Consider the following 27,353-nt stretch of genomic DNA (forward strand, 5'->3'; position numbering starts at 1 on the left):
AATAAAGAAGTAATCAAAATACTTGCAACTTTGATACATTTAAAATTTAAATTCAGGTTGATCAAGATGAAAATTTATCAATTATGATGAGTTCATAAATTTTGTACTTTGAAAGTGACATAGCCAGCCCTCTGTGAATAGATACCTGATGAGCGGATAAATCAGTTGAGTAGATAATTCCTGGTTGCACTGCCCAGATTCCTATGGGAAATCGAATAAATGAATATTGTTTTTTAGTGGATAAAGCTATTTAATTCCATTTTCAGTTAGAAATCTTTGAACACAATATAAATAAGACTTCATGCATGTATATTAAATTATTCTGTATTATATTAGGTTTACATTGGTTTTTTTCTTGTCTACCTGTTTGCATAAAATGTGTGAAAAGTGTATTTAAAGTATAAATTTATATATATAAAGCTATTCAGGAATAATTTTGTAATAAACTAAACAAATTTAATGAAACAATTTCACTGTATTTTACATGACTGCAGAAGTGGATAAACCATGTAAGCAAATGTTTTTTTACGTTATCTGTTTTGAGGTTTGAATGTATGCTATTTTGTCAAAAAATATATTTAAATATAATAAATATAGAGAAAACATATGCATTATAAAATTTTAGGTTGTTCCTCACTTTTGCTATCAAAGACAGAAAGCTTTTGAAGAGATTCAAAAAGCATGTCAAGCAGCGGCAGCTAATTGCTACCATATCCAGTTCGAAAAGCTCGACTTTGGGGAGATGAATGTCCTAGATTTATTTTATAATGCTGATGTTGCTGTGGTGGATCTCTCTATATTGGTTAGTTTTTCTTTTTTTCATACTTCTAACTGAAATATATTAAAGCAGTGAACAGTTATTATGAAACTGAACTGTGAGAGGCAAGATATATTTAATTAATGTTTGTTTGAATGAGACAACAGCTTGGATTTATTACAACGTATTCAAGGACTATGGAAAGGATACATGGCAGGCAAAGAGTAACAGTTACACATGTCTAACATACATAATAATACAGGGTAAAACTCAAAGTTAGTTTCAACTCAAATAACTCTTGTATCACTTATTCTAGAAACATACTTTCGATTTGAAAAACTATTCAAATAATGTGCCTATTTTTAGATATACAGTAAAACCTTCTCTAATGTCCACCTCAGAACAATTTTAATCTCAGAATAACAGCTACATTTTGTTGGAACCAAATGCATCCCATAGACTTAACATTACAAGTAACCTCCGAACAACAGCCACTTCGGACATGAAATCAGAAAAAAATACATATACCACTATAAGAAAAATAATATTCCAGCAGATTTTCAAGGGAGTTGCCTTCCCCCAAACTCTATTGGAGGAAAAGAAATTATGTATGCTTTCTTTTCCAGGGTAAAAATGCTAGATGGGTATATTGGAGGCAGTAGAGAAGGAAAAGAAACCACCAAATGCTCTATAGATCACCTAAATGATCTGAAAATGTGCTGCAGTCCACTTAATTGAAGTGGGAATGTGCCGTAAGTCATGTAAGTGATCTGGAACAGTGCCCAGGTCACTTAAATGATTTGTAAATGTACTGTGGGTGATTGAAGTATCTAAGAATATGCCACTTAGTTAATTCTTACAGAATTAAGTTTGAGATCGCTGACCACATTAAATGACCCCAAAGGCCATATTTGGCCCGCGTGTCATTAGTTTAGCATATTTGGTATAATTGATCGTGGGGTGGGAACAAAGAACTATTTTGGGGTTGCTAGAACACGCCATCTTAGTTCATATCAGGTTTTCTTGCCAAGTCGTTTCTGTTGTGTTCTACCTTTACTACTACTAGTAAACCGCACATGTACCTCGTCCATATTCCTCTGCGGAACCTCTAACTAATTGTTACATGCAGGAATGTGCTGTACGTGTAGTGAAACCTGACGTGAAGTTTGTTTCTGTGTAATGCTTGTTATGTGTAGTGCTGCCATCTGCCACCAGTTTTTCTAATTATGAGTGAAGTGTAATGATTTAATGATTTATTGTTGTAGGCCTGTTGCTCTCTGTGGCAAGACTTTTTAATGGGGAGATCGGCTCATATTTGCGCCTCAAAATTCTACCTTCACTGCAAGCCTAAATTTTTGGATGCTAAAATAGCACTGTGGATGGATTAATCAATTACTATAATGTTATCAATATATAATCATGTATTGGCATGTATTAGAATATAATCAATTATATAATTATCGTAATCAATTACAGGATGGATATTATTTTACATCTTATATAGATCGCAGGTTTTATTTTTTTCCAGAAACAAAATGGCCACTTCCCTAATAACAGCCTTCTCTGAATAGTGGCCACATTTTCACTGTCTGCTAGTGGCCATTGTTGGGAGGTTTTACTGTATATGTCATTTATTTTACTAGGGGCTGTATATGTACCAATATACATAATTTAATTTTCGATATGGTTCCACCTGTTCTCTAACTTTCAATAAGAAAGGTGTTGCTCTGTCTCTCCTGAGTAAAAAAAAAAAAAAATCTTTCTGGGTTCAATATTAGCCGAGATATTTGAATTCAAAATCTGCTAAAATGAGAACAGCAGCATAGTACAAACTTGTCCCTTAGTATATGCTGTTCTTGACCGTATTTTCAGCAATTTTTTAATTCAAATATTTAGGTTGATTATGCACTTACAAGGAAAGTGTCCAAAGGTGTCATCTTCAAAAAATTTCCAAAAAATTACCACTAATTCTACTCATTAAAGTATGCCAAAAAATAAGAATATCCAGCAGAATTATTAAGGGTCATTTAAAAAAAAGTAAATACAGTAAAACCTCGTTAAGTCGTCGTTTTTCTTTAGGCCTGTCCAGCTTTTATAGACAACAGTGTTATTAAACCCTCGTTTACTCGTTGCTAATTTCGGTTAACTCGTCACCATGAAAAAGTTTGAGATAGAGAAACAAATAATTTCTATGACTTCCTTTAAAAAAATTGCTTGTTAAAAACATTGCCATATCATTAAAAGTCACCATAAAAGCCCTATGTTCCAAAACGGAACAGTTCAGTTAACAAAAGTTACACTGGGGAAGTTCATTTGTCAACTAAAGTTTTTGAAACATTAGGGACTGTTCGAGCTAGATATGTTTTTGTAGTTAGGGTTTCAAATTTGAACAATTATATTTGTTGAAAAACCAGACATTTTTTCTAAAGTTGAGGTCTTTCCCTTCCCCGGGCCCTCCACGTGTCCCTCAAAGGGGACCCTATGTTCAAGATTACCTTGAAGTTAGCATGTGAAAGATTATCTTGATAAATTTTACCAAGATTACCTTGTAGGTGTTTCATGAACTACTGATAAAGAATTAAAAGACTAACTGCCGTATTCACCAACACAGTTTAAACTGAAATCGCAAGTGAAAGGATTGAAGATCGAAACGGATTGATTAAATTGAGTATTTTAATCAATCCGTATAGATCGCTAATCCTTTAATCTGTGATTGTAGTTTAAACTCTGTCTGTGAATACAGCCGTAAGATTAAATTTCATGTTTATGTAAAATTGATGTGCAGTAGTTCTGTTGTGAAGAAAAGCTAACTAATCTAGTAGTTGCTCTGATTAGTTTAAATTAAAAATTACTAGTATAAAACAAACTGTACCAGTATATTTTATCACAATAAGTTAAGTAATAAGAGCTCTAAAAAGATAAAAACTTCAATTTTTTTTTTTTGCAATTTATAAATTTTATAAATATTGTAATTTTAATTCATATTTTAATAAGTATTATGTTACTTTAAAGCTATACAATTTTCACAATATTACGCATTGAAACTGATGGCACTCCGCTTAATCCGTCATAATTTTTCGATGAAATGGAGGTGATGAGTTATCGAGATTTTACTGTATTAATATTTTGAATGCCAATAGAAGCCAATAATAAATTTTAAAATCCCACAACCCTACAGTTGTAGAGTGGCATCATTCAAACAACACATGTATGGTATAGCACAGACAGTGAAAGAAAGGAGAAAAAAAGAGAAATAACTAGAGAAACTTTATGAAAAAACAAATGGAGGAAAGAGGGAAATTTTTTTTTTATAGATATCGCCAAAAAGCATGACAGGTGATAAGTAGCCAACTGTTGTCATTTTTTATAATTTTTTGTGGCTTTAATAATTGCATTCCGTCACTAATTTTTGTTTTTATGTGTTTCTGGTTGATGAATGTACTTCAATTTTTTCATTATTTTTTGAGGATGACACCTTTAGACCCTTTCCATGTTAGAAACAATTTCTTTTGTGCTCAGTAAAGAGAGGACAACCTTCTAATTGAAAGTTAGAAGATTGAACTGGTTAATAACTATTCATATCATGCAATAATTAATTGGAAATTTTAATCAACTGTAGTAGTTTGTGAAAAAAAAAAATTCTTTTACTTGGTGACTTTTGCTTGAATGCAAACAATATACAACCCTCAGAAACGCAACATCTGAAATGGGCATGTTATTTAGATACTTTTCAAATCAAAAGTATGTATCTATAATCAACAGTTTAGTTTGAAAGTTATTCAAGCTCAAGCAGACTTAAGTTTTCACCCTGTATGTATGTAAAATCTCCTTTTTAAAAAAAAAAGAAATAAATGATTTAAGTTCAACAAATCACATACATAGACATTACAAACATAGACTAAGGAGTTTCATGAAACACAAAGGGAGATTAAAGTTACAATACCAACCAATGGACCATTTTGGTGGTTAAACTATTCTGACATTGCAAGTTGGACAAATGCTTCTTGAAAGAGTTTGAGTAATCCCATCACTAAACATACTATTTGCAGATACTGCAGCAAATTCATCAGTTGCAGAGGTAGTTGATTGGGATTTAAATTGTCCTATATGCACGCAATTCCTGTTCTATTTTCCACCATTGGTTTCTGTTATCATGTAGGATCTTGGTTGTGGTCTGACATTACCTATCATTTTTTTCATTACCTGTCCTCAACACGTTGTGCCTCAAGACTAGGCACTGAAGTATGTATTTATTTACCCATAAAAGCTTCTGCACAAGAAGTCATGCTTCAAGTTAATCAAGCTAAAACAGACTTAAGTTTTCACCCTGTATGTTTTGTCCTTGTGACAATGGTGGAAGGAAACATTAGTGGACATTATACCTCTGTTGATCTTTTTGTGCAATTGAGTGTGAAACAAGTTGTGCCTCAATAGTAGGCACTAAAGTATATATTTATTTACCCATAAAAGCTTCTGCACAAGAAGTCATGCTTCTAAAAGTTAGTATTCCTATATCCTACCAGAACAAATGTGCATCATTCTGACTCTCAACTGCCTTATTAAGACTGGATTTATGGTTTGCACACTTCTCCAAAAATGATCATTTGATTGAAGATATCATCAGCTTCAAGGGTTGTACACACTGCCCTATTTTTTTGACAGAATTTACAAAATTCACTGCAGTCAGAAGACACACATTTTCGCCAACAATATCTTCCGGAATACCAAAATAATAGAAACAAAGGTCTTGAGTGTATTTATTACCACCGTAGCAGTTGTGCAATGCAAGTGTTGCAGTTAAATGTATTTAGAGAGATAATAAACCTGGGCTTGACACAAATTAGAAGAAAATTTAAGTGTCACCCAATCTTTTTTCTTTCTATTCTGAAGGGGGTGTTATTTTTTGTTTTATGAGAATCAACCAAATATTAAAATAACCGCTACTTGAAAGCCACAGCTTATTTATTCAATAGCATTTTTTTCTGACTCCAAGGAATTGTAAAAAAATTCTTACAAAAATATTTTGCATCATCTTATGTTGGAAAGCTTTTTTTTTGATAATGTCTAATACAGGGCTGGATAAATCACAAAAAAACATAGTAACAGAAAAAATGCTTAGACACCAAAGAAAAAGGTGCAAAATATGGTTGTTTCCCCCCCCCCCCCCAGGGCATAGTGATCCTCTTTCATGTTGGAAGAATGCTGCTGTAAATTCCAAACATTTTGTGCTACACTCAGCCTGCAATTTAGTAATTACACAAAGAAAATTTTAGGTGCCAATACCTATTTTTTAATTGCCATGGCCTAATGCTTAACAGAATTATTATAAAACTCTGCAGGAAAATTTAAACATTGTGTTAAATGCCCAAAATGATGTTTTACTTATATGAGCATGTTTTATCAGCTCTTTTGAATGAAAATAAAGTGCGGCTCATTAAGAGGAGACAAGTTCAATTTTTTTCATGTTCAAATGTGAACTAAATTCTGTATTTGTACAAAAGCATGTATCACTAGTTTCACATACTTTCTTCATTTATCAACTTATATTGTTGAAATTGTGTTTGTTTCAAATAAAGAATTATTTCGAAGACTTCAGTGGAAACCTTTTTTTACAGTCATTTGCTATTCAGTAGAAATGAATATGCTGAAGCCTATCAAGGCCTTCTAGAAAGAAATCTATTTCCCTTTGTTCACATTATCAGGATTATCTGATATCCAAGAATGCCACAGAGGATCTACCACATGAACCTCTCTATGCCAGGGTTTAAGCTAGCTAAAAAATTCCTTTAACAAAAAAGCAAAAATAAGGACGAAAGCTTTAGCAAAATGTTGAAATGCTAATGATTGATGGTTGGATGTCTATTTGTTTTGTACCTCCTCTACGCATTTTTACGAAAGTGGCTACTACTACTTTTGCATTCTAAGATTTTTCTTTCGTATTTTGCGAAAAATGCGACCGTAGCTTAAACCCTGCTCTGTGTGTATAAAAGACTGCCTCCTTTGGAATCGGCAATGAATTGTAAGTCCTCGTCTAATTAGCCTTTGTATGCAGGAAACGGCGGTGGTGCAACAAAAATTATCCAAAAATGTCCCCCATTTCTTTGCTTAGTAACTTAAAAATTGCCCTTCCCCCAGGTAATAGTGTTCATTATTATCCTAGGTAGAAAACTGATGGCAAAAAATACTTGTGGTGTTCTTTAAATGAGCACTTGTGTTATCGAGTGTTATCGCCAGATTGAATTGCTTCCCTGGCCAGCTCGCTCTCCGGATCTTTCGCCGATAGAAAACATGTGATCCATGGTTGCTCAACGATTGACCCAGATTACATCCCCAGCTGCCACACCAGATCAACTTTGGCAACGCGTGGAAGCTGCTTGGTCTGCTGTACCCCAAGAACACATCCAAAGTCTCTTTGAATCAATGCCGAGGCGTGTGGCAGCGGTGATCTCCAACAATGGCGGCTACTCTGGCTACTGATTTTGGTAGGAACCACACTTCACAGAAGTCTATAAATTTAATCATTTGATGCTTGGTCAACATGTTATCTACAAAATAAATATTGTTGCGATATCTCTTGTCTTTCTTGGTGTTGCAATTTGGGTGGCCAGCAGTGTACTTCAATGGAAATCCCACGATGCTGTGACTGAATCATGAGATAACTTAAGGCATTTTTGCATTTTGAAAATACTAACATCTCATGTGTAAGCCTGCTGTAATCTGATTATCCTTCAACACACAAAGCAAAGACCATAAGACAATTAATGGACACTAACCTAACACTTTTTACTTTTTTTTACAATCATTACTTTTCAATTTCAGCTTTTCTTTTTTCTAGTGTGATAATGGTATTCAAGTATAGCCTAAAAATAGTTTTATCTGAGAAAATGCTGCTTGATACTGAACTATCACAGTATTTCTTTATCCTTTGTTTGAGGCTTTCCATGGTGAATACCCTTTCCCTTGGTAATTGAAAACGATTTCGCACACATGCGGGGTGATTCCATGATTCTCTTTGCCACATTTTACTGGTGAACCGATGATCCTAGAGGCATACTTCCAATTAGAAAAAGTATCTAAATAATGTGTAGAACTAAGATATATCATTCATGCTGCAAGGGGTTGTATAGTTAATAAAATAAAAATGTTTACTTTTTATACAGACTCTCTGCTCTCAGAAACCAAATTAAAAAGTAGTTGCTCTGTCTCTTCTGAGGCCAACAAAAAAGGTTCCATGTTTCTAAGTGCAATATTTTCTGAGATATTTGAATTCAAAAACTTTGAAAACGTTTGGAAAGAACAGCCTAAACTAACGAACAATGCTTTTTCCCTTATTTATTTTTTGAATTGAAATATCTCAGCGAATATGGCATTTAGAAATGGAAATATATATATTTTTTAATATCAGAAGAGACAAGACATAAACTTTCTAATTCAGTTTTTGAGAACAGGATGTCCATACAGAAAGTTAATTTGTTTTATTTCAATAACTATGCAACCCTTTGCAACATGAATCTAAAATTTACACTTTATTTGGCTATTTTTTCTAATTCAAAGTGTGTCTCTATTATCATCAGTTCACTAGTAAAATATATATGGCGAGGGGCAGTATAGAATCACCCTGTATAATATAATTTAATTACTAATATAATTTCTTATTGACCATTTCCCGATTGATCAATATTCTTTTCTTTATAAATGTTTTACATGTTTATTATATTATGTAAGAAACTATTTTATTTTCTAGGATCAACAAAGTCCTCTTTTTTATCGTCTTGGTGTTCGTGAAAGTTTCGGAATGAAACAAAATATTCTAATTTTCAATGACTGCAATCCTGCTTTTGCTGTTCCTTTAAAGGTAGTAAATTACTATTTTATTCCTTATCTTTCTGAGAACTGCTATATATTATTTATTTATTCTTTAATTTCAGCTTTCGTGTGGGACATATACTTTACTGACATACAAAGTAAATGAGGCTAATCAGTGTATTTTAACTGACCCTGCTGGGTTACGAAATGTTGATGAATTTAGTGATGCTAAGATATTTCTTGGATGCAGACTGAGGAAACTTCTACAGGAAGTACAAGTTCAAACTAAGTAAGTATATAAATTTGCTGCAAAGTCCTATGCTGAAGTGCATTGTGGGGTCTGTAAAAATGGAGAAATCTTCAAAGGGTGGTAGAACACACAAAAACAAACATTTCCATCATAGAATAAGTAATTAAATTAGAACAGCAAACACTGTATTTTCCTTTGAACATAAAAAAAAGACACGTTACTCACATTTTTTGTAGGGACATTTCAAAACTTTTATCTATGAGGTTCCAAAAATGGAATCAGCAGTTTCTGCAGCTGTGCACACTATGTACAGTGCCTTCCTCCCCCCCCCCCCAAATATGTAAGCGGTTCATTCTGTTAATAAACGTGTTCGCATTGCCGATCACTCTTGAGGAATTTCTGAAATTATCGCATTATTAAAGATTTCTCATGCTCAGTGTTATTACTATGTTGATTTTCTCATTCTCAGTGTTATTACTATGTTTGTACCTTAACAGTGTTTGAGAAATGTGCTGTAGTGCATCAGTAGGAAAGCACCTTTATACTCTATTCATTGATTTGATTTAAATTTTTTTTGCCACAAGGCTCATTAAAGTCATTGCTGTGCCAAGCCAATCGACCAAATAAATACAAGATGAGACTGAACAAAATGTGTATGATTAAAATAAAACGGATGTATATTAAATTTTAAAAAATTTGTGCAGAAATTTAATAACTATAACTTGTGATATAAATCAATGGCTTTAATGAACTTAAAAATGCAAGTTTTGCATCAACGGTCATTTTATAATATTATGAAGTGAGAGATGACTTTGATCAAAAGGTCTCAAAATGTGTGTGTGATGACTATGATAAGAACAAGTGAAAATATATGAAATGAACTTTAGCAATGTGGACACTCGGACGACTCTCCCTCAATATAAGATATGCTTGTGTGAAAGGACAGTGTTCTATGTTTAATTGGGCAAACAGGACTTCCTCTTTGGGGTTTGTCCTGCATCTCGAACACCAATGGATACTTGGCATTTAATACTGTGAAGAGATGCCACTGTCCCTCTGAAAAAAATTTATCTTGAAAAAATTATGCCCCCCCCCCCCATAATTCACTAGTATATCTATGAATTTTCTCCCAGCATGCGCCAGGTATTTGATCACCTGCTTATATTTCTTTGCTGAGATTGAGCGGTGGGCCATGTTCTAGGTAGGAGAAGAAGGTATCTGTGAATCAAGTAACTCATTTCTAAAAACATGTTCTATTCAAATGTTCATTTACTTTCATTGTCTTCTAGTAGGAAAAGCTTGTGAAGAAGCCCATTAGCCACCTGAGAATTTAACATATGGAATTCCGCACATGTAATGAATCTAAAACAAATATACAGTTCATCCTGCTTATAACGTTTCTCCCATTTAGAACTTTTTTCCACTTAGTACAACTTATTTTTGTGGCCTTAACAAAAAGTAATTCTCATCAAGATTTCCTGTTTAAAGTGTTTTCCTAATTACAATGTTTTTTACGACAGTTTTTTGAAAAACGTTATAAGCAGGATCCACTTTAATTAATAGTTGAAGGCACACATTTATAATCTATAAATTCCCTTCTGATTGATTTTACATTTCGTTAAAAAAAATCTTAGCACTTTCAATATCTTCTAATCAAATTTAAAGCAAATTAGATTCTCTCTCTTTCCTCTCTCAACACTTATCTTCTGACTCCCTATTCATACTTTGGTTTTCCTGTTGAAATTATTTTATTTTCCCTCCCTGATGGTCCACCGCTCTGATCTGTCGCCATTTAACTGCCACATATTTTAACACCTGGATATGCAAGCTATGTCAGATTTGTGTTGGAGAAACTTAACAGTGTGCTTATGTGTGTGTGCCCAGCATTTGGTGTGTTTTGTGTCCAGTAGGTGGTGCTATTTATCTATCGCCACAACTAGATACTTTCTCAAATGGGGCAAGTACACATTTTGGCACACCCATGTAATGTAGAAGAAGCAGTTATAAAGGATGAATTTGGTGTCCCCACTAGTCCAGAGCCCAGGACACTAGACCCGTCTGTCCCTCCACCCTCCCAGTTGCGGCCCTGCATCTATCCTCCAAACTGGTAATGCGTGCATTTGAAGTTTAATGTATGCATGTTTGTGTTTTAGATCTGTGTGATCGCCATGGCAACCAGAAGTTTTTTTCAAAGGAATAGCCAACTGAAAATTTGAAACCCTTAGAAAATCACATTTTTAGCCAATTACCATTGCGCAATTGCTGTTTCCAAAGCTGGATTTTCACCAAAAGCAAAATTTTGGGGGTTATAAGGGACCCCCACAATGATAAAAACTAAAAATATTGTTGTAGAGAATAAAAATATTGGAATAAAATAATTTCTTTTGTACTATCTGTTGATTTAAAATTATTTTCAAGTGTTAGTGACCCAGACTTTCTGTGAAGAATTAGATCCTTGTGCCCCTCCAAAATCTGATTCTGCGTACACACCCGTGATTTTCGTGATGCAAAACAGTGACTGCTACATTGCAGCTAGATGGCAAAACTGTGGATATTCAAGGTCGAGCTTTTACAGATTCTGTTTTTTTTCCACGATATCGGGATAGTTTCACATTTTGAACAGGCATTCCAATCCTTTACGATGAAAAAAAATGTGCATTCGCAATATTGTAATAACAAGACAAATTTACGGCGTATAGACGCTGTCTTTGAATGCCGGCAGATAGCCACGAAAGTACTGTAATTTCCCGTATGTAACCGGAAGAGAGAAAATCCACAGGGTAATAAAAAATCTGAAATGTACACGGCCCCTCATTCAGGGAAGCAACTAGATCCTTCATCTTATTCTTCAACAACCCGTGTGTATATCAATACAGTTACAGTATACAAAGTAGTAAAAGCAGTTTTTCAAGGTCACACGATCATGATACATGGTAAAAAGAAGAAAGGGGGAAAAGGTTGGGGAGGTTTTTCTCTCTACTTTTTTCTTCTTAGAACTAGGAAAGAACACGTCCCGGAGGATGTCTGAACAAAATTTTTGTGTCTTTTTCCAAAATTCCTGTTATTTGACGCGTTATAGCGCATCAATAGCATCTCTGCTGTGTTCATTGTGCAAATTAGACAACAAATTCTATGAAGAGAAATGTGTGTTGTTTTACCACCCATTAAAGTTTTGATTATTTCTTCGATTTGCCCTGTGTATGTAAAAGACTGAATTGCAGTTCTTTAAACTATTCTAATGCTATTACAGTCAACAACAATTTGACAAACAAAATTTTTTTTTCAAAAAGTTTGTTCTCTATTTTTTTTTTTTATTATTATTTATTCAAAATGTATTCAAATTTCAACAGTTTTCAATTTAATTCAGAGAGAGAGGTAAACACTTACACTAAATTACACTAGTCAACAAATTAAAAAATACTATCTGCTGAGCAAATGGGTGGCTTTACCTAATTTTGGAGTGCTGAATTCAATGAAAAAATAATTTTTTTCTCTGTCACATCACAATTTTGAAATACACAACTATCGCAATACAAAAATACAATATTGGCCAATATTGACCAGTTTTAAACAAATTAAAATAACACCCAGAGTTCACAGATTTCTTCCTTTTAATGTATATTCAAAAGCACTTAAGTTACCTTGCTTAAACACAAACTTAAAAACTTATTTAAAAAGTTTTATGTGAATTTGATTTGGAAAAATAGGATGGCATCTCTTTTCTCTTGGGAAGTGCGTCATCAGTCTTCCTGATTAAAAACCAACACTAATACCTCATCATTGAACAGTTCCTATGTCCCTGATAATGCTACTCCATAGCGAGGATGTCTTGATGAAAGCATTCACATTTTTCATCTCTAAAAGCACCTACAATGTTAGGAAAGAAATCAATGTAAAAGTGAATTTTTAGTGGCATATTCCATGTGCTTGTATTTATCCAAGTCACTTACTATGGATCATCTTTTCTGTTGCCAAGAAAGCCATAGACAATCATTTTGAAAGAGAACCAAACAGCTAATTTGTGATTTCCCTACTTATTATCGGAAGCTGGATCTTTTAACGGTTTTCTGATTTAACATAAATATGCTTACTTTTAACTTTCCTCCACTCAATTTGAGAAACATTTTGTTCAAATGATTAAAAGCCTGAACATCTTTATTAAGAGCTGTTAGGAAATTCTTCATAAGGTCAGACCCGTCATTTGGGGGGTCAGGGGGGGGGCCATTGCTCTCCCCCTGGCTTTTGAAAATACACTGAAAAAGGTATATATATACAAATGCATACATTGAGTACATGTTCTTTGCCCCCCCCCCAAAAGTTGAAATGGTGACCCTGCATAAGGTCCAACTTGATATGAAGTGGAGGTAAAATTTCTTTACTCAGCTCAATCATTGGAGTATGTTTTACATTATCCTTTCCAATGATGGAATTTTCTTATGAGTCACTCCTTGGCTTCATAGTAGTTTTTTGGTGTCTCTGCTGTCCCTAGATATAGACTTAGACTTATGGGTAAGTGGTTCCACAGAACCTAGCACTGCGACCAGAGGTCTATTGTACTATCCTTCCCCCTCCCCGCGCCAAAAAAAATTGAAGTCTTTAATAGAGACCTGTAGTTGAAGTAAAGTGTAGCAGAGATCTAATAGGAATGTCTTGAAGCTCCCATAGTTCAATCAAATGATGACTCAAGTGCTAAAACCTGTGTGCTGAGTACATTTCACAATGACAGTGAGTAGCTGTTTCTTCCTTATATAAACAACCTCTACAGGTTGAGTCACTACTAACTCCTGTGACATGAAAATGCCTTTTAAGAGTACAGTAGCCAATGCCCAAGTCTTCCCTATAGTCTGTTTTAGGTTAACTTTGCAATGAAAGAAAGTTAGAGAGTGCATTCCTTCGCCGCAAAATATAGTTCTCATATATCGGAGGTTTACAATGATCCTTTATACAGAATATTTCAATTTTTTCTATGATTTAAAAAAAAATACTGAAAAAATATTGTTTCGAACCGATGTTTACTTGTTTAAAATTTTTAAATTATAAAAAATATTGGTTACCATTATCAAAAATCCATAGCAATGACATTCTGGCACGATATCCTAGAAATTTTCCCCGCCAATATATCACTGTCGTGTTTTTTCCGTTACACAATTGTATACTGTATACATTTTTTTTTTTTTTTTTCGTTATTTGGTTGAATTTTCCATAACGATGCAGTTTTTCATTCAGTTTTACATGCAGTTATAGGCTTGCATAAACACGGATATTCAATCAGTTTTATTTTCTCTCAAAAATAGGCTTCAGTGAGTTCAGATATTCACTCATAGATTACAAGAAGTGTTTCTCTTCCACGAGAGTGCCGATACTATTGTGAGAGGCCCTCTATGGGTGCAGAAGTTTTTGTTTTATACAAATACAAATACAAATACAAATACAACGCCACAACAGGCAAATTGCCCAACGAGGTGGCTGACTTAAGAACATCATGGATCCCCGAGCCCTTTTTTACCCTACCTACGAGCCCTACCTACTACTGCTACACCACACATGCACCCCGCCCACAACCCCCCGCGGAACCCCCCAACGAATCGGTACATGCGGGAATGTGTGTGTACGTGTAGTGAAACCTGACGTGAAGTTTGTTCCTGTGTAATGCTTGTTATGTGTCGTGCTGCCATCTGCCACCAGTTTTTTTCTAACTATGAGTGAAGTGTTATGATTGAATGATTTATCGTTGTAGGGCTGTTGCTCTCTGTGGCGAGACTTTTTAACGGGGAGATCGGCTCGCATTTGCGCCTTGAAGTTGGAAACCACAGAAAACCAACTTCAGCCGACCACCACTGTGGGGTTCGAACCCGGATCCTCGCATCGCGAGTCCGTCACTATAACCACTCGACCACCACAGTGGCATAGTTTTAGGTCCTTGTTTTAATTATTTATTTTTTGTCATGTTTATGGGATAGTTTTAGTTTCTGATCATGGAGAGTGTTAACAGAGTCGCATCTTCCACTCACACCAACGGACGTCATCGTCCACCCACCTGTTTCTCCAGATGCCCCTTGCCTTAGTGGTCTAATAAAATAAATGAGAGAGGGGGTCCACAGTGGTTTGCGCTTTCGTCTTTTTTTATGTGACAGCTGTATCTTTATTTTCACCAGAGATAGCCACGCTAAAGTTCTCTGCTCTTCCATTCCTGAATACCATATTTTTGGTTTTTGAATACTCGCTGTAAACAAAACTCGATAAGAATCATCCGTAATAACCATGAGCAGCACATCAACCGTAACAAAAGATTAAAACTATCATGCCATATTTCTGATCTCATCGATTCATCTTGCATGGGGATGCCTTCTTGGACATTTAACACCATGGGGCACCAATCTAAAATACTTGTGGTCCATCTCTTTTCCTTTCTTGTAATATGTCCAGCCCATTTCCATATCAGACATTCAATTCTTTCCATGATATCATATACTTTTGTGTGGTTCCTTATCCAAGTGATTCGTTTTCTGTCTCTCCTTGTGATGCCTATCAAACATCTTTCCATGCTCCTTTGTGTTGTCTGTAGCCTTTGTGTTGTCTGTAGCCTTTGTATCGTCTTGCTTTTGAGTGACCATGTTTCAGCTCCATAAGTCAGTGCTTGTAGCACACACTGGTTAAACACTTTTCTTTTCAGGCATAATGGCATGTGGCTCTTCAGAATTAAACAGTTTTTGCCAAAAGTGGTCCATTCAATCCTGATCCTTCTGTTCATTTCATTAATGATTCTGTTGTTCGTGGTAATTTCTTGTCCCAGGTATACATAGCTTTCTACTTTTTCTATCTCTGTGTTGTTGAGCAAGATCATATTCTTCAACGTAAAGGAGTTGAACATAACTTTTGTCTTTTGCAGATTCGTTTTCAAACCCACCTGATTGCCTCCGCAAGTTCTTGTATCATTTCTTCTAGTTCATCTGGATTACTGCTGATAATAACAATATCATCGGCAAAATACAAATGGTTGAGAAATTCTCCATTTATTTTAATTCCTTTCTCATCCCAATTCAGTTTTCTAAATACTACTTCTAAAACAGCGGTAAAGAATTTTGGTGAGATAATATCACCCTTTCCAACTTCTTTTCCAAGTTTAATCTTTGCTTTTCCTTTATCCAAACGAATCGTTGCAGTTGCTTTGTTATATATTGTCTTGATGATATTGATGTAAGTCTTCTCTATCCCAATTACATCTAGAGTTACATCCCGTTAACAACAGATGTGAAGACAAACGCTTTCTCAAAATCAATGAAGGCCATACACAATGGTAATTTGTATTCCTTGTGTCTCCCTATGAGTTCCCTGATTGTTTGGATGTGATCCATTGTACTAAATCCACTTCGAAATTCTGCTTGTTCTTTTGGTTGAGCTATGTCCAATTTGGATTCAAGCCTATATGTCAGCATTTTGGTAAAGATTTTATAAATTACAGATAAGAGACTGATTAGTCTATAATTCTTGATATCCTCTTTTTCACCCTTTTTGTAAAGAACTATCATTGCATTATTCCAATCTTCAGGCACATCTGATTTTGTGAGACAATTTGTGAACAAAGCAGCTAGCATACTGTCAAACTCTCCTGTTTCTTTTAATAATGTCTATTGAAATCCCATCTTCACCTGAGTATTTCCATTTTTTATAAATATCTTTTAGCCTTGTAGACTTCCTCTTTCAGCACAGGTGCTACTTGTACAAATTCAGTTCCATTTTCTTTTCTTCCCGCTTCCTTTCCTCTGTTCCGATTCTGTTCATGTTTGTATAGAGTATTATAAAATTCTTCAACAATACTCTAATAATTTCATTTCCAACTTTTGTGTGATGACTTGCAAACGGTTTCCGGGTTATTAGGCCATGGTCTAATAACCCGGAAACCGTTTGCAAGTCATTTAACGCCGGCCATGAAAGCCTCAGACAATATTTTGTGTAATGGTTCCATCTTTTCTTTTTAGGGAAAAAAGTTTCCTTTCTCCCAATACAGTTTTTGTTTTGCTGATTTTATGCTTCTATTATCTTCCAGTGCTTTCTTTACAATATCACAATTAAACTTCCTAGCATCTTCTGTAATCCTCTTTCGTACTGTCGTACAAAGTTCTGCATATTCCACGTTGGATTTAGGATCATTTTTCTTAATCTGCAATTCTCCCCGGTCTTTTATCAGTTTCTTTGTTTCTTCTAAACAGGTTTGATTTCTTTTTCTCCAGCGACTTCTTATGCTACTTCTTTTAGGGCAGTGGTTAAATTTCTGTTCATCATAGTGACATCTTGTCCAGGGGCGGCTTAAGCGAGGGTGCAAAGGGTGCAGCGCAGACTTTAGTTAAGACCCTGAAATTTAACACAGTAAAAATTCACATGGCATCACGCTGTTCAGTCATACCTCGACAACAGAAACGTTGAGAAAATAAGCAGGGCCTCTGACCGTAATTCAGAAACGAATGTAAGCTATCGGGCTGCTCGAGACAAAATCTGTACCTGCATGGAACTTATTTTTTGCTCCTCCTGCCTATTAGCCCCAATATCCTGCATCAGGGCCCCCCCCCCCCCCAGGCTGGAATCTTTCGCGGGCCCAAGCCAGATTTTCCATGGGGCCTCTTTTACAGTTAATTTATAGAGTGAAAAAAAATATATTAGGATTTAGTCCTGGGCCCAAGGCCGTAACTAGGATTTTTGCGACCCGGAGCAAACATTATTTTGCCACCCCCATAGCTTTAAAATTCTCATAATTTTTTGGCTTTTTCACGCTGTAAATTAACTACAGGGTGATTCAGAAAAGATGGGGAAAACTTTAAGAGGTGATAGTACACACCAATACAAACAATTGCCATCAAAGAATGCACGGTTGAACATGAAACAAACGCACTAGCGTGTTTCGATACGGCCGCTCTGCAAATGTTAAAACAGCATTCCTGTTGACATTTACCAGGAGAAAAAGAACACCATGCATGCAAATGTAACCTGGGAAAAAAGAAACCACATACAAATCTGTCACAGTGAATAAAAGGTGTGGCTCTAGCCCTGTGAAGTTATTCCAGCGTGCAACCGTTCCAACAGTTGTAACATACAGGATATTTTTTTGCTACACTTTGGTAATACTGAAAAAGCAGACATCCATTTCAATATGAAATACTTAGTGTATTTCCCCAGGTTACATTTGCATGCATGGTGTTCTTTTTCTCCTGATAAATTTCAACAGGAATGCAGTTTTAACATTTGCGGAGTGGTAATTTCGAAATGCGCTAGTGCGTTTCAGTTTCATGTTCGACCATGCATTCTTTGATGACAATTGTTTGTATCGGGGTGTACTGTCACTTCTTTTCTGAATCACCCTGTATAGAAGGGCCCGTGAGAAGTCTTATTGGATGGGGGGCACAAAAGATCCCAGCCTAGAGGTCCTGCTCTAGGATTGGGGGCATACCCTTTTAGAATTTGTTCCGCAATAGTCAAATAAAAGCAAAGAAATGAAGCAAATTTGGCTTCTCACTTGTCTGGTTTCTGGAGTACCAGAAACATCTTTGCAACCAAAATTCTATTTGAAAAGCGGATGTATAGTCATGCACATTTTACACGGTAAACAATGATGTGCGGCTTTTTTCTGAAAAAAAAAAAATCAGATTTATCTCAAGGTCCCCTTCACTGAAGCCCTGTCAGCCTCCTGCCAGGGTTGCCATGTGAGGCTTCACACCCAGGCGGAATGTAGGATTGTGCCCTGGCCGATCTTGCCATCTGCAGTGGTCTTATATAACAAATCAAATTGGTTCTTCAGCTCTAACTAGAATTTACATTTATGTTCTTGAAGCTTTGCCATATTGATGACAGTTTTAGTGTTTTTGATAGTGCGTTTTAGTTTTGCTCTTTTCATTCTACTATTAAGCATTATTCTACATCTCACCAGTCAATGATTGCTTCCTGTATTTAATTTGTTGAGAACACAGCAGTCTTGGATCAGATGCTTCTTATTAGATAGGATGTAGTTGATCTCGCTTGTTGTTCCACTTGGGCTTTCCCAGGTCCACTTTCTTTGGGGTTTCTTCTTAAAAAACAAATTTGTGATGCATAACTGTTTGCTCTCTACTAATTCGACGAGTCTGTTTCCTCTCTCTTTTCGTACACCATAACCATGACTTCCAACTGAGCTTTCGCCATTTCTTCTCTCTCCAATTCTGGCATTGAAGTCACCCATTACTATTTTGATATGATGGTTTCTTTTACTATTCATTTCATCTAATTCTTCCTCAGAATAGCTTGTTGGTGCATAGTCTTGTATAATCTGTATCAGATATTTGCATAACCAACTTTGCAACTCTATCTGATGTACTATCTAACTCAACAATGTGATTTTTCCACTCTTTATGAATGAGAAATCTTATCCCACTAGTTCTTTCATTATCTGTTCCTCTGTAGTAAAATACATGTGTGGCGTATGAAAATTATCGTGCTGTGACGTGCACATCTGATGCTGTAGTCCACCCACATATAAACCGGAATCAACCTGGAAGCGGTGCTGCTCTTTCCTAGTCACTAGCCACCACATCCACATCCACGCTGGTCATGCTGATGATCTAAATTCTTAAGTTTCATGTTATTAATTATGTTCTAATATTTAATCATTTAAATGTTGAATGTTTAATTGTTAATAGTTTAATAAATAATTGTTAATAGTTTAATAAATAATTGTTAATAGTTTAATAAATAATTGTTAATAGTTTAATAAATAATTGTTAACCCTTTCGAGTTCATATATTCAATATGGAGTCATACACTGCACTGCTAGACATGTACACTGGTGAGTTCGATTTTCTCCTCACTTCACAGATGCCTAGGATGTCCCAATTTATTCTTTCCAGTTCTTCCAACTCCTGCAAATGATTTTCTGAATCCAACCCAGAGATTCTTAGCACCCTCTGTCTTCATGTCTTGCTGGTGGCTGCCATAACCAGGGGCACTCACACTGTAGCAAGGTTTTACTGTACTAGTTTTCAAGAGAGATGAAATTGGCATCCAGAAAAAGTCATAAATAATTACAGAATATACAGAAGTGCTGAAAAATCACATCCACATAAAAATACATGAGCACACTAAACAAAAATTATTAAAATTTAAAGATTTATTTTGGAAGAAATAATTTCAGAACTGAAGAAATTTTTTAACTAATGAAAGAAATAATTTACTGAATTTAAGAAAAACATTCAAAATCTAAATTGTGAATAACTCTTCAATAACTTACATGCCTTTTTTCATCTAGGGCCCCCTCAAGATACTTGGTCAGCCGAGCGAGCACACATTTTGGTGCCACAGTGTGTATGTAAGAGGTGCTTGCTGGATGAATTTGGCCCCCCGAGGAATCAGACCTGCTTGATCCACAATAGTTTACACCCCCGGGCGCTACGGTTAAGACTTCTCTATCAACATACAACTTAAGAAGTCCTCGCTTAAGGCGTTTTTCCATTAAGTAGTTTTATTTTCAGAATCCCGGTGTTTTTTCCCTATATCAAGACATTCTTCGTTTAAGAATTTTTTCCGCTCAATAAGTTTATTTACGAATGCATTCTTCACCCTCATCATAATGAGAATTGATGAATTCAATGTTGAAGGTGTGATTGAGGTATAAATTCATGAACCCCAGCGTCTCCTTTCGGTGATGTTTTGACACAATACATTAAGTAACTTTATGCTACTGTTTGGGGAGGAAACCAGGCTGAACGAATCTATTGTCCGACAATCTTGGAGCATGTAAAAAATTTTAAATACTTAACTATAAGTGAATGCAGACTCCTCGAATGGGGGGGGGGGCGTTGCGAATCACTGAAGAAGCGTGTATAGTGAACAGGAGCAAGCGGCTCCTGTTCTACTTCCACTCTGCCACCTATGTCAATAATACAATTTTTTTTCACTAAACAGGTAGGGGTGATCGTTTCCATGCTCCTCTTTCTCTGCCTACATATGTATACAGCGCTAGTACATCAAATATTGGTTAGAACATGTAAATTTCTTGAGATTGGTCCAGTCCTGGAGCAACGAGTTCCTGGTGTTATTTCAACTACCATTTTCACATACCCGATGGCAATAATGTCTTGTGCCAGAGTACGATAATGAGTGATATATCTGTAGCGGTTTTTCCAATGCATACACATATAGATTTTGCAAAATCACTGCTCCTGGTATACAGTATTAAGATGACCGCTTCAAAGATCTCAAAAAGTATACAGTAGACTCTCACTAATCCGGCGCATGTAAGACTAGGGTTATGATGAAGTACTGAAATCACCAGATTACCAGAAGGTAGTTGAAAAAAAAATTAAATGTGCTGCAAATTTCTGTGCATAGATACGAACAAGGCACGATTTCTGCATGGGTGGATGGATTTGCTCCCAGGCAAGGGCGTGGTGAAGGGGGCTTGGGAGGTCTGGTCCCCCGAAAGGTAAGAAAATGACTGAAAAAAGGGGAAAAGATGGCCAAATCTATTGTTCTACCACTTTGGTCCCCCCAACGAAATTTCTGGCTATGCCCCTGCCCCCGGGTATCATAATTTTAGGTGTCTTGAAGTTGAAACATATATCCATTGACTAATGAAACATCTTTGACCTAAGTTACAAGTCCCATGATTTCTGCTTACTCCATGGCTCCTCATATCAAAGTCAGACTCTGTATGTATTCAAAAATGTGCTCACCAATCGAATATTAAGGAAAAGAAAATATCTAGAAAAAAATATTGACCAGTTGATGAAAAAATAATTTAGTACTCCACTTAGGGTATGAAGATATCAGTATTGAAGTAGTAGAGAAGAGAGAAATGATACTATAAAATGAACACAAGCTTCTGGAAGAAGTGATAACCTTTGCGACAACCGCAGTCCATGTATATTCCAAGCCCTCTTTTTTCCTTACTCAAAAACTTTCTTTTATCAATTGTATCCTTAATTGTGTCTATCTTTGATTGTATGTACATAGCCATCAAGTACATATGGGGAAAAGAGATGAAGGCGTCAGTCATTTTCTTGGAATAATTTCTGCCATATTGTGTTCTCTGTGCTCTCATCCCCTTGGGAAAAATTATGGCATTTTGACACCAGACCATGGACGGAGATATGGGGGAAGGGCTGGCGTCAAATGTGGAGTCGTCGGATCTAATGTATATATGAAATGACATCATCATGCCCCCCTCCCCCCAGACTTCCAGGTCTATCTCTGCCTATGCACCAGACCATGCAGACCTGCAGAGGAGTAAAATAATTATCTACTGATTTGATCTAGGATGTCTGTCTGAGCGGACATGTCTGTCGGTGGATACAACGTTCAAGTCTGTGGATCCACCGCACCTTATCCTTCCAATGCATCCCTGTGAAAAGCTATAGGAGCTCACAGTGTAACTATAAAAGAAGCCCTTCCCCCTTTCTAAGCACGTATTGACCCTCAGTAAAATCAACATAGAACGACAGTAAAAAATTCTGAACATTTTTTTTTTTGATGATGAAGATTGTGGGGGGCTTGTAGTTATGATGAAGATTCCAGAATGTAAATATAAATACATATATCTAATAATATCTCTTGGAGGGGGCACAATAATGATGCTAGAGATAGCGGAATGATGATAATGTCAATTCATATATATGCTTATACATTAGATCAGTCGACTTCATCATTGACGCTGGGGAATGCTCTTCCCCCATATCTCCACCTATGTATTTTACAAATGAAAATTTGTTGAAGAATCAGAGGATTCACTCTGAAGTTTTATGTCTATAGTTGTATTGCAAAAAAATCAGTAATTCTTTTTTCTTGATTCTAATTCAGTGATTTCTCACTTATGCATCAATGCAAGGGAACAAGGAAAAAAATGCATGAATGAGAGAGATGTATAATGGAATAGTATTATTACACTATATCTTTGACTGGGAGTGCAGAAAATTGTCTTATAACTTAGAGAAACATGTAAGTGAGAGATCACTGTATATTGATTTACAAGATAATATGTTTATTCTGAAAAAACTTTTAATGTGTTATATAATTCAGAGCACATATGAAAGAAAAATTCTTGGCTGACCTCCGCAAAGCAAGAGAAACATATTCAGGAGAGGAACTTGCTGAAGTGAGAACGCACAACTTTATTTTTAAAAGTGTTTTAAGAAGTCATTTATAGACTCTTGAATTTTTTTTTCTTTTTAATATGTCTAAGCTTTAGCATTTAAAATATGTATTCATTAGTTCATACAAAATTCATTTACATCATAGAAAAATGAAGCATTAGAAAATTATAGTGTGTAAATTTTAAGGGTTTTACAAAAAAGTATCTTTGTTTACAATGAAGGGATACAGGCTTTCATGGCGGGCAGGGTGTTATTTCACCCTTTAACTTCTTCAACATAACAATGGATAGAGATTCCTTAACTACCCAAAATTTCGGGAAAGGACGCATAAAAATTTTGTTCCTGTGCCCGACAGTACACATTTTTTCTGAGTTCCGAGAAAAAAAGTATGAAGGGAAAATCCTCAGTACCAACTTTTTTCTTTTTCCTCCTTCTTGCTTTCTATTGTGATCACGCTATATTGTGATCTACTTTTCAACAAGTTTAAAGCCACTACTGTACTGCATTGATATAAAATATGTAACCCTATGGGTTATCAAAAATATGCTGACAATATATCTAGTTATGCCCCTGAATAAGCAGCTATTAGTATACCAAATTTTCCAATTTCTGAGGATTTTATCTTCTGTGGGTTGTATATTGGAAATTATGGTACTTTTGCTGCTAACCCATCCACACTCAGAAATAGCGCAATTACTGCATAAATTTACTTCTGCGACATGCCTCAGTTGCACTTCTAGATCTCCTATTTCTATCCAAGTTTACAGACAGCAAAAGGAACAGACATGAAACTAATCATTCACAACACAGTATTTATTGACACATGAATATTTTTATACAATTAAGACAGAATTTCCTCACAGGGAAAGGGTCCCAAGGTGTCATCCCCAAAAAATTATGAAAAAATTTGAGTACATTCATCCCACCCAGAACTACATAAAAACAAGAAAAATTTAGCAGTGAAATGCAATCATTAAAGCCGCAAAAAGTATTAAAAATTAAAACAGTTGGCTACTCAATGCCCCTTGCATTCCTTCATGATATCTATATAAAAACAAATTCAACTGTCTTTTCTTTTTATTTCTCCAGCTTCTCTGTTCTTAGAAACTAGTTATTTCTCTTTTTTTTTTTTCTTTCTTTGTCTGTGCTGTACCTGATCATGTGTTATTTCAATGACATCATTCTAACACTCTAGGATTGCAGGATTTTTAAATTCATTCTTGGCCTCTATTGCTGTTCAAAATATTAATATTTACTTTTTTTTGAGTGATTTAGAATAATTCTGTTGGATTTTTTTAATATTTTTGTGCATATTTGAATGAGTAGAATTATTGGTAATTTTTTCAAAAATTTTTAAAGGTCACCTTGGGACCCTTTCCTTGTGTTAAACATAATTCAGATTAAAATTACCTCAAGCTCCTCGTATCCACTCGAACAGACTATCATCATTGAATTTCTATTCATTAATGATAGTCTGTTCCAGTGGATATGAAGTTTCCCTAACAAACTCGAGGCGACCACCGATAGACAGTGCCTTCACTTCCAACCCATCTCACTAATGGCAGTAAATTTCAATACAGCGATATGGCTAGAGTTGGTGTTTGCTGAAGTAGTAGTGGATATGAAGAGCTTGAACTGGATTTCTATTCAGTAACGATTCTTCAAAAAAATATATATCCTGGGCCAGCTGGAATCAAGCAAATGGCCAAGTGTGATTTAGAAATTACTTTTTACATGTTATTGAAAATAAGTTCATGCCAATGGTGAAATGAATCATATTACAAAGTATGGGGTTAAGTGCTGAATGACAATATATGAAGAAATGTGATCATGCTCTATTCACAATCAGTATATATACAAAGAGTTGCCAACTGCTACAGATTATCCATAGTTTCTACGGACGACCGCAATAGACTACTGAGGTACGGGAGACACTTTTAATACTATGGAAATCGGTTTTTAAAAAAATCGGGTCATTGAGTTTCTTGCTGTGTTTTACTTATTTTCATTATTATTTTTTAAATTCACTGATCTTTACCTCAACAATAAATTCGTATATGTATGCTTCTGCAGGGCCGGATTAACCCATACTAAAGCCCTAAGCACTCAAGTGATTTTAGTGCCCCATTCCCTTTCCTTTTAACTTTAACGCATGACCCGGGGCCTTATGACAATTATTAGATCGATCTGTTTACAATTTTCAAGAATAACTATGTAAGTTGGTACGCAGGTATTTTTAAGTGGGGGTTAAAAAAAATCATCATACTTTTGCACCAGGTGGTCTAATAATACATTACAGTGCATATCTAGTGATGTGTCTGATTTTTCAGTGCTGCCATCTATATTTCAGAAGTGTAGTGAGTGAAGTGTAATGACTGAATACTTGTACTGTTTGTAGGCCTGTTGCTCTCTGTGGCGAGACTTTCTAACTAGGAAATAGGCTCGCATTTGCACCTCGAAGTTGGGAACCACGGAAAACCAACTTCAGCTGGCCACCACTGTGGCGATGGAAGGACTTGAACCCGGGTCCCAACAATGTGAATCTGTCACCATGACCACTCGACCACCACAGTTGCTCTGCTAGGGCATATGCAGGTTGGGATTGAATTGAATATTCATGAATTATTAAAGGACTCAGAGACCTCAGAAAGTTGCTTTGGGAGGGGAGGGTGGCTCATGTGGCCTAAGCCTTCTAGGTTCCAGTGGCAATGAGGTGCTGTATTTAATGAACTTCAAATTAAATTTTTGAGGGATTTTTTTAAAATTTACTATGATTATGCTGTCCTAGGAGGTACCCCCTGACAAGCTTTAAGCCAGTGTTGGCATGTCTGTATACATAATAGCAACAGGTTTGTTCTCAGCCCAATCAAACCACATGCATCTTCTGTGGAACATATGATAAATTCATCCACAGGGCTGGTGCCAGGCATGAGGCAACCAAGCGACTGCCTAGAACGTCATTTTTTATGGCATATCTATCATGATGGTGTTTCCAATCTCAGAAATTTTTACACATCAAAATAATTTTGAAGGGAAAGCACGAGCAAATAAATAGGCACAGGTAAATGCAACAATTTTCAGTGTTGAAATGCCATTCAAATCTTTGCTATTCAATGCTTCATATCTCAACACACCTCCTTTCTTGCACCATCATCAGAAAAAAGCAACCGCACAAGAACGCTGGCATGTGTCTTTAACTGAAATAATTATAATGCTAATGTTGTGAAGTCACACACCTTTCCCGCCAGCAAACGTGCACGCCATCGCCAAGAGGCTGGTGTGTTACAAAAGAAAACCTGTTCTCGAGAAACGATGAGGAAGAGTGAGAAAAAGACAAGTTTTTCGTTGTTGTAGAGAGCAGTTGTCTCTGAGCCTGTGTCCGCGGGCGCTCTACCACAATGTTTGAATCGTTAAATTATTCTAAGGAAAAAAAGAGGTAAAATTTATCAAAAAAATAATGTAAGAGCGTAATAGGAATCAATCCATTCTATGAATGCTGTTGTTTGCTCCAACGAGGGGTCCTCCTTTTCTGAAGCATCTGCATGGGGAGGCGCGCCATGGTTTCCTGGAACAATTCCTGTATCCAGATGATGATAATGACCAAATAATCAATCCAATATCAATAGGAAACATCGCCACGAGAAAGAAGGAATCATCGATTTGAGATGTCCGTCTAAGCCTGTCCTTCTTACTTGAGTCAAAGCTAACACATGTATCGTTCAACCCCTCAGCCTCTCCATTGTCCACCTAATTATGAACTTTAACTTAATCTGACCCCTGTCTTTCCCACCATCATACAAGCGAAATTATGTAGAAATAAAATTTATGCTGATTAGAAATTATTAATTTTTCTTGTAGTAATATGTATTAAAAAGTATTTCCCACTCTGAACCTGTGTTAGGGTTATTATTGAGTTGAATGATTGTTTTTGTTTGAGATGTTCTATACGATCACTGCCCCCTACAACAACAAGTAATTTCTTAACAATTGTACCATGACCAGGATTCAAACCTGGGTTATTGCTATCTTCTCGTGTCCTAGCCCTAAATTGGTAAATTTTGTGGCTGGCTCGCCCACAGTGCCAAGATGTAATGGTGTGTTGTGGCTGTTGTTGTGACCTCGACATGGATATTTGTAGTTCTTGGAGTTAGGTAATGGGAAGTTGAACCATATTATGAAGAACCACATTACAATATCCTTCACCCTGGTAATGAGCATTTGAATACACAAGATCGGCCTTTAGAGGGACACATTAGGTTTGGGGGAGCACAAGGAATTTCTCCCAGAGAAATTTTGACTTACCTTCAAAAGACATTTTAAATTAACAGAAATTGATTAAGATAACATACAGTATAAAGTTATTTCCTTTTGATATTTTATTTTGTTACTAAAATATTTTTGATTGTCTTGGAGAAGGCACGGGTCCCAA

At 35.8% G+C, this 27,353-nt stretch overlaps 1 protein-coding gene across 4 annotated transcripts in view; it reads left to right on the forward strand.

Moving 5' to 3' along the window:
• Positions 1-27,353, forward strand: part of Ask1 (apoptotic signal-regulating kinase 1) — a 606,402-nt gene that overhangs the window by 42,550 nt on the left and 536,499 nt on the right. For 3 of the 4 annotated variants that reach the window (XM_089239611.1, XM_089239614.1, XM_089239612.1), the window contains exons 3-7: positions 495-509; positions 626-802; positions 8,502-8,612; positions 8,686-8,852; positions 22,851-22,926. In XM_089239611.1, the coding sequence (XP_089095737.1) occupies positions 495-509; positions 626-802; positions 8,502-8,612; positions 8,686-8,852; positions 22,851-22,926 (546 nt within the window). The remainder of the gene's footprint in view (positions 1-494; positions 510-625; positions 803-8,501; positions 8,613-8,685; positions 8,853-22,850; positions 22,927-27,353) is intronic. The other variant, XM_089239613.1, reaches the window with a different exon arrangement.

Source organism: Pholcus phalangioides, unplaced genomic scaffold (genome assembly GCF_987345545.1).
Source record: "Pholcus phalangioides strain wild (caught in Gottingen) unplaced genomic scaffold, Ppha-v1.0 ptg000011l_1, whole genome shotgun sequence".
NCBI classification, from domain to species: domain Eukaryota; kingdom Metazoa; phylum Arthropoda; class Arachnida; order Araneae; family Pholcidae; genus Pholcus; species Pholcus phalangioides.